At 32.0% G+C, this 8,507-nt stretch overlaps 1 protein-coding gene across 1 annotated transcript; it reads left to right on the top strand.

The window, feature by feature from the left end:
- Positions 1–200: 200 nt before the first annotated feature.
- Positions 201–4,768, top strand: LOC114394267 (transaldolase-like). The gene is made up of 12 exons (XM_028355948.1): positions 201–410; positions 532–610; positions 704–779; positions 859–942; positions 1,073–1,177; positions 1,681–1,761; positions 1,866–1,930; positions 3,037–3,106; positions 3,189–3,266; positions 3,532–3,629; positions 3,732–3,867; positions 4,413–4,768. The coding sequence occupies exons 1-12, from the start codon at positions 236–238 to the stop codon at positions 4,557–4,559; spliced, it is 1,194 nt and encodes a 397-aa protein (XP_028211749.1). The 5' UTR covers positions 201–235; the 3' UTR covers positions 4,560–4,768.
- The last annotated feature ends 3,739 nt before the right edge of the window (positions 4,769–8,507 follow it).

The raw sequence follows: 8,507 nt of genomic DNA, 5'->3' as shown, positions 1-8,507 counted from the left end.
AAAATAATAAAAGTTGAATAATAAAATATAAAATTAAGCACAAATTAAATCCACATATTATTAATGTAATTGGATTTGTTTTCTCTCTTGAAATCAGTGTTGTAAATGGAAAACAAAATTATGTGTCTAAATTTAGAAAGGTGATTAGATGTGGCCTAGTACTGTTATTTAATTCAAAAGATACTATAATATAAGAGAGTGTGACTGAGTTTGGCGTCTTAATCTCTCTATAAAAATGTCAATCACCTTGCGAACTCCGCCTTCTACAACTCTCTCTTCTGCTGCATCTTCCATTCACAGAACAAGATCCACCACCTTCTCCTTCTCGCTTTGTTCCCCACCAACTCTTCGCTTCAATTCCCACAGCTCCCTCTCTCTTACTCGCGCTTCCGCTTCCTCTATCACTACCGGTAATTAATATTTGTATTATCAACCATTTCTATTACTCTCTTAATTCCTTCATTTCTCGCTTTTACTTTCTTTTTTTCCCCTCTCATTTCGCAATTTCCAATTTCCGTTATTCGCCTGCAGCTTCGACCACTGAGCTGGACGCTGTGTCCTCCTTCAGCGAGATCGTTCCCGACACCGTCGTTTTCGATGATTTCGAAAAGTAACGTCGTTTTTGCTTCGTTCTACTGTGGAATTTGAATTAATTTTGATCTAATTGATTAGTTAATGATTTAACGCACCTACGCTGCTGCAGGTTTCCTCCAACTGCTGCTACTGTCAGTTCCTCGCTCCTCTTGGGAATATGTGGCCTTCCAGACACCATTTTTAGGGTCAGATTTTCAGTCTTTGATATACCTAACATCTGCACTTTGGTCTGAGTCCGAGTTACATTTTTTATTTTTGCTGTAGAATGCCGTGGAAATGGCTTTAGCTGATTCTGAGTGTTATGGACTTGAAAATCCTAACGCGCGATTGTCTTGTTTTGTCAACAAGGTATTTATTTATTTATCTATCTTGCTCCTTTTTAAGTTTAATTTTTTATTTAAATATTTAATGATAACTTATGAAGCTCATTTGAGTCTAACTGTGGTTGTTTTGTGGATTTGATCCTGGAATTTTGTAGGCTTTTGCAAATGTCGGTAGTGACATGGCAAAGCTTGTCCCTGGCCGTGTTTCGACGGAAGTGGATGCGCGGTTTGCTTATGACACACCTGCCATTATCAGGAAGGTATTTGGTTATATGCTTCATTGACCACTGATAATGTTAAGATTTCATTGCTATGCATCTAGAAAGCGAGATTGTGATGTTGAATACATTTGTAGTTTCAATGCCTTTTATTCTCGGGAATGCCAAAACTTGAGCCATGTAATTGTTCAGATTTATAAAGTTCTTATTAAGTTGTCTATTCTGGTCTTGACTAAGCCATAGTACCTCCTATTATTAAAGAAACAGTTAAGATTTTGACAACAGATTGTACATCATTCTCAAGTGAGCAATGCCCAAACTTAGGAGATAGGTGTTTCTGTCTGTCTTTCTCTTTCCCATTCTCCCCCTCTCTCTGTAAATTCTAAACTGTGAATGGCTGTTAATCTGTTTAGAAACAAGCTTCAAATTTTGTGAATCCTTAGTGCTCAGTGCAGTTATAAAATCCACCTACCCTTACATAATACACATGTATTGTGCCTAGCCGTTTTGAAATCTGATGCTAATATTGTTATCAAATTTTATAGGTACATGACCTGTTGAAGTTGTACAATGATAGCAATGTACCTCCGAAACGTCTGTTGTTTAAAATTCCTTCAACTTGGCAAGTGAGTAATATTGAAAAATAGAATTGTAGTGCCAGCTGAATTCAGAAATACTGATGAGTGATGATTTACTTTATGTACTTATGGGTTGCTTGCATTTTATTTAGGGAATAGAGGCTGCAAGGTTGCTGGAATCTGAAGGCATACAGACACATTTGACCTTTGTCTACAGGTTGTTTTTTTTTTAAAATATTTTGCAGCAAGCTCTTGAGCTTAATACATGAAGGATGTCATTTCATTATATGTAGTACATAAAATTTTCATTCTTGAATGCTTTTAATACATTGCAAATGTTATCTCTAAACCACATGAATCATATGATGGTATATTCTGTATTGTTCCATTATAAGAAAAAGAAAATCACACAGATATTACTTTTTAGTAGCTATGTTCATAACAAATTTTATTCACCTGACATATATGTTCACTATTCTCAAGGACTGTTTTACTGTTGTTTTTATTAATCCCAAAAGGGTGTCATCTGAGCTTGAATGATCTGATGTTTCTTTTGTTCAGCAGAATCTTCTATCTGATATCTTATTCCATAGCAATGATAATTCTCAATTAGTTTGCAATTGTTTGAGGCTTTACGTATTAGCTTGGACTTTGAAGTATATGTAAATCCTAATCTTCAAACAACAAATGAAAAGCAATCTCCATAACAGAACTTCTACAACAAAAATAATTAATACAAAGTTCTAATCATATTCCCATAAATGGAAAAATAAAAAGGCATCTTTTCTCTGAAGACAGAAATTTTATGTATTGGGAAAAAAATGCCAAAGTTTCATTACTACAATTTTTTGTTGTTAAATTTGAATTGCAAGTCTGGTTATGATTTTATCATGACCATTGTCTTCATCTTTTAATATCTTCTTAGGGTGGGGGAAAACTGTTCCAAAAAAAATGCTGCATTTAAGTCATTGTTTGATAGAAGTACAATCTTTAATTTTTTTTGGACTTTGGACCACCAATTTGAATGTCTGATGGCTCATGCTATGAAGCATGACATCATGCCTTTTTAATAGAAGTTTTTGTGAAATGTTCTGCTTTTTGTTGCAACAAAAGAAAAAGGAATTATATGCTTTGATGAAAATTACATGTTTGTAACTTTGGATACTGAATGCTGATGTTAAATTTTTTCCATTTCCTTTTCAAAATTCAAACATCTAAGTAAGTTTGTATCCTTGGATCTAGTGGCTGTGTTATTCCATTTTATCTGAGCAATTTTGTTTTATTTATTCTTAATCTTTCTATGGATTGGTTCTATTTGTTCAGTTTTGCTCAAGCTGCTGCTGCAGCTCAAGCTGGTGCTTCTGTCATTCAAATTTTTGTTGGTCGCATAAGGGTAATTTCTATCTTTATTTGTGTCATAAGAATGTTGAACAACAAGTTTTAGGGTATCCTATTTAAACTTTGTAATTTTTCAGGATTGGGCACGTAATCATTCTGGTGACACAGAGATAGAATCTGCCCAGCTAAGAGGAGAGGATCCAGGGCTGGCATTGGTCCGTTCTTGAATATTGCTCTACTGTTGATGCTTTTTCTCTATTATTAGAATTTTTTATTTTTATTTTTGTGAAAATTAACTTATACAGCTCTTGTGGTGGAAATGTAGAAATAGAGATATACATTTCTCTGATCCCAGTTTAAGTCAACAATGGTATGACTTGAGGAAAACAGCTTGGTTCTTACAAGAATCAGATCTTTGCTAAAAATAGTTAAGATGATCACCAACAAAGCCTATGCTTGAAATCTTTATTATTATTTCAGGTGACAAAAGCTTACAATTATATTCACAAATATGGACATAAGTCAAAGTTGATGGCAGCAGCAGTTCGCAACAAACAGGATCTATTTAGTCTTCTGGGGTATTCAAAGACTTACCTTCAGTCATATCCAATTTAATACCTGATTTTAGTTTTATTTGTACAATATACAATCAATTTATTTGCTTTTTTCTCCTTGTCTAGGGTTGACTATATCATAGCTCCTTTAAAGGTATTGCAGTCTCTCAAAGAATCTATTGCTTCTCCTGATGAGAAGTACTCTTTTGTTAGGAGGTTATCTGCTCAGTCTGCTGCCAAGTACACATTTAGTGATGAAGAGGTATGGTTTCAGTCTCTGATGTCATTTGCCTTTCCCCTTTACTAAGTAGAAATTTCTTAGTTGAAACTGCAACAGCAAAATTGAGTTGGTATCAATATGTCCACCTCATAATCGCAAAACATAATGGCATGCCTATTTGTCCTTTCTGTCTCATAAATGGTAAATCAAAACCCAATTAGATGAAGAGCAACTTCAAACTGCATGTTGCCTGTTATGCGGTTACTCCAAAAAGGTATTAGATCTCCCATCAATATAAGCTCAAGAAAATCAAAATCAGCCAACCCTAACTTTCCTCGCCTTATTGGTGTGAAAGTTTGCTTAATTTGAGATTTTTATCAATACCATTGACTATGCTATGGAAAATGATATGGCATTACTTGCCATTTATGATTTATGATGACTGGTTAGGGTACACTTATGTTATTCAGTTTTCTTTGCTACCACCGTCATCAGTGGGATAGTGTTATAAAATGTCATTCTTGTTCTTGAGTTTGTCAGATTTGCTAAATTTGCTCTACTAATAAGCTTACATTCATGGTATTCAGCTTGTTAAATGGGACGAAGATAGCCTCACAAAAGCCATGGGGCCTGCAGCTGTGCAGCTTCTGGCTGCTGGACTGGATGGCCATGCTGATCAAGCAAAGCGGGTGGAAGAGTTATTTGAGAAAATTTGGCCACCACCTAATGTATGATTCGACTTCTTTATGTCGCACGAGAGTCTTTTGCCTGATGGATCAATAAACATAACACACAACAGATGAAGGGAATATTCCATTGTTTTTCTTTCCCTCTTAACCTTGAATTCTTGAACAATTTAGCACGCGGTTCCTAAATGCACATTTTGTTCTTTTTCTTTTCTTTCTTTTGTTGCAATTGCATTTGTCTACTTCTTATACTGTGACTCTCGTCTATCTTTGGTGTACCATACTATCATTCACTAAAATTCCCGGAGCTTATATTTTGTTTTAATTTAAATTAAAACCCGAATACTGCATAATTCGGAATGTAAAATCACATTTCACCTAAGCTTTTTCTGAATGTAAAAAATTTACTATGGAGGTGCAAGAAGCAACTGCCAAAATTATTTTATTACGAATCAAAGTTTGTACCATTAAAATGATTTTTCCAATTAGATTTTATTAGGATTTGAATTGATTTAGAAGTTAAACCCTAAGGATGGAACTCATTAAATATTGGTAGAGGTGGAAATGGACTGAGTTAAAACCTATTGAAAAGTTTGCTTTATAGTAAGATTTATTTAAAAAAATTCACTAAATTGATAAAAAAAAATCTGCAGATGATTAAGTCTCAACAAATATTTCAGTAAAAAAAAAAACGTCTCAACAAATATTAAGAGAATGCAAGAAAAAGACACGAAAAATAAATCAGGTCTTAATAAGTATTAAGGAAAGAGAACGTAAAAAAAAAAAAAGAAGGAAAAATGAACTTTCATTAAAATATCCAAAAGTTTCATAGAAAACTTCCTAGTCCCAACAAAAGGGTTTACGTAGACATAAAAAAAAAAATCCTAAAGAGAGAGATAAAGAAAGATAAAATTCTATCAACAGATAATGTGACATGAGCTTTACCAGAATCGTCCTTCTTGTGCTTGTAGAGTTCTTAAAGGGAGAAAGAGGAAAAGTCTTAGATGGCAACTTCAAATTAGTGAAAGAGCAAAGATCTCCAACCCTTTTTCCCCCCTTTTTATTTGTGAGCTAGATAACTCTCACTGTAGGAGAAGCTCATAACTCTCAAAAGTTTTTTTTGGGCTAGCCTTTGGGTCTTCCTTTCTGATCCATTAGAGCTATGATCTTCCCTTTTATTTGTTGAAAATGAAAATAAAAAGAACGACAAACTATACTAATTCTCCTTGAGGTTTCTTCAAATCTTCCCAATATCCCTCTTTTTTTTTATCCTTACACTAACTCTCTTATTTCATTATACATTGCACTAAAGCCCTTACCCTGATTATTTGAACAATATTACACTGTGTAATCCTATAAAGGGGATTGTTATAAATGAAAAAAGAAAAAAGGTAATGTGCAAACTCAAGAAACTTATTTTATAGGGACCAAAACTAAAACTTATTTATTTTATAAGGACCAAAATCAAAATTTTCTCATTGATGGGACTGGCCAAAAAGAACATTTTAAAATTTAAAGGGATGAAAAAAATATATTTTTTTACAAAATAAAAAATTGCTCATCTTTATAGAAATTAAAAATATATTTAAACCTTTATCTAAATTAAATTGTGACAATTTCTAATTAAAATTAACAACTAATAGAACTTGTTAAAACATGAATGAAAAAATAAAAAATAAGTAGAAACCTTTATTAGCGTAAATATTTGTGGAGCTAACTACCTCTGATAAATATGAACTATTTTATAACTTTTTTATAAAAGATAAAAAAAAATCCGAATTTCGTATGTAATGATTAAAATAAAAAATAATGTCAAATATAAATATTGCACGTTTAGTTTAATTTATTTTTGTTAGTTTTGTAAGAGATTTGAAATAAATAAATATTTTTTCTGAAAAATTTACCCTCAAGCTGCCCTAAAATTTTAATTCAACTAAAAATTAAATGATGGCGTCGTTTAGTTTTAATAAATTGAAATTGTCTAATGATGCGATTCAATTCAGACATAACTTAAACCTTACTTTAATCCTTTATAGTTAGAAAGAGTGCACGAACAAGTAGAAAACATTAATAAACTATTTTAAAATTAAACCTAAACTTACAAGATCCATTACAGTCTCAAGCAGAGTGTGGGAAGCTGCTAAACCCACCATGCGTTGACGTATGTTGGTTGGACGTGGATAATGAATCTACATGGATGAGTCTCCATCTCTAATTTTGAGCAGGGTCCCACTAATGGAGGCTTTTTGACCCTATAATTATAATTTTGTTGAAATTAATTTAATATAGTGTAGATCGTAAAGTAATTTTTTTTTTGTTGAATTAACAGATGTTTTAGTCCTTAAATTTAGAGAGATATTTTTTCAGTCTCTAAAATTTAAAAATTATTTCTTGATTTCAATGACGTCGCAACCAGCACAGTGTATATCAAATTTTTAACGTTCTTTTTATATCATCAACACTCCTATATATAATCGATGTTAATGAGTTGCTACCCCCAGAATCCTTGCTGTTTGATCATGGTCCAGTGTGGTGACCATGCATAGTTAATTGACACCAGTGTTCCTTAGTGAACAGTATCTCCATAGTGAAGCATAAATAAATAGGTTATGTGTGCTCATAAACTGTCGTGATTAGCTTGGTGGGAGAAAATCAAGGAGTCATTCGTTGTATCAAACATTATTGAGAATAAATGTAATCATAACAAATCGTAATTCCCGAGGGGCATGTGGAGTCGGCAACACCACCCATTTGCTGCACGTGGATTTTGGAAACATGCATTATGTTAACCCTGCTAGGTAGGGCATGCATATCAATTAGAGTACATTAATTCTAATGCAAGCGTAAAGATCTGGTTTAGGTATTGTCTGCTTAATTTCTTAATTTCGTCTTATTTTCAATAATGAAACGTGAAACATGCATGAAACATTATTGCTGACGAAAAAAAAAAGAAACATTATTGGATGGGATAGGTGAGACGAATGCAACACCAGCCACAACCGTCAAAGAACAAAAAAAAAAAAAAGAAGAAAGAAAATTTTGAACCAGTAGCCAATGGGGAGTGGTAACATTATCATCATTCACATGTGGCCTAAAAATGACACGAAAATATTTGGTAAACAGAAAAGCCACGTCAATGTGTGTTGGCATTTGGTAGTTGCATTATTGTATGTAGAGAAATATGGCATGTGCAAAATGTAAGGACCATCCGACTCAATCTTACTCAGCAATGAGTGACACTTGTCATCGAATCACTAATTAGAATCATAATAAAGAAACTGATTGCCGAATGTGGGAATATGTTTGAATTGAGCTAGATATGAAGGGCTTTTTTTCTCTCTTTTTTAACAGTTATATATGAATCGGTCAAGCAACTAATTTTTTTTATTAGGATGTGTTAAATTGTATTTTTTTTAATGATTTTTTAATGTTCTTTTATGATGTTTATAGTAAATATTTTTTTTCATTTTAATTTCTTAACTAATATTCTAAGAAGATTAGTTCACAAAATTCTATTTTATTACTATAAGCTTAGTTTAGGTGAGTTCGATCTCGTTGCTTCCCTCAAGAGCAATGATATATAAATTTTCGTTGAGAACAATAAACATATACAACATAAATATTTACTTTCTAGTATAATCTATTTTATATCCAAAATCCAATTAGGATTATAATTTTAAATTACTCAGTTAAAGGATAAAAATCATTATCACTTATATTAATTACTATATATATTTTTTGTCCCTACTTATTAAACTATTTCAAGTAATTCATGACGGTTAATAAGAAAAATAGTTAGTTTACTTAATCATTTTAAGTCCATCAATTATTTATAATATTATTTTAAAATTATCTTTTTTATCTTTTTATTCATTTAATTATTTTTTATTAATATTTAGAAAAATAATAATTAAATAAGTATATGTAAGAAAAAATAATATATTTAATTTTTTTTAAAATGAAATTATAAGTATACGAATTAATTATTGGTCATTC

The sequence above is a fragment of the Glycine soja genome, chromosome 17 (genome assembly GCF_004193775.1).
Source record: "Glycine soja cultivar W05 chromosome 17, ASM419377v2, whole genome shotgun sequence".
Lineage (NCBI taxonomy): Eukaryota > Viridiplantae > Streptophyta > Magnoliopsida > Fabales > Fabaceae > Glycine > Glycine soja.
This window is presented reverse-complemented; position numbering and strand designations above follow the sequence as displayed.

Bases quoted from the DNA above. Each gene is read 5' to 3' on its own strand.
- LOC114394267 (XM_028355948.1), top strand. From the start codon at position 236: ATGTCAATCACCTTGCGAACTCCGCCTTCTACAACTCTCTCTTCTGCT. The intron at 3,267-3,531 runs GTCCGTTCTTGA...TTATTATTTCAG, and splicing joins AGGATCCAGGGCTGGCATTG to GTGACAAAAGCTTACAATTA. The intron at 3,868-4,412 runs GTATGGTTTCAG...CATGGTATTCAG, and splicing joins ACACATTTAGTGATGAAGAG to CTTGTTAAATGGGACGAAGA.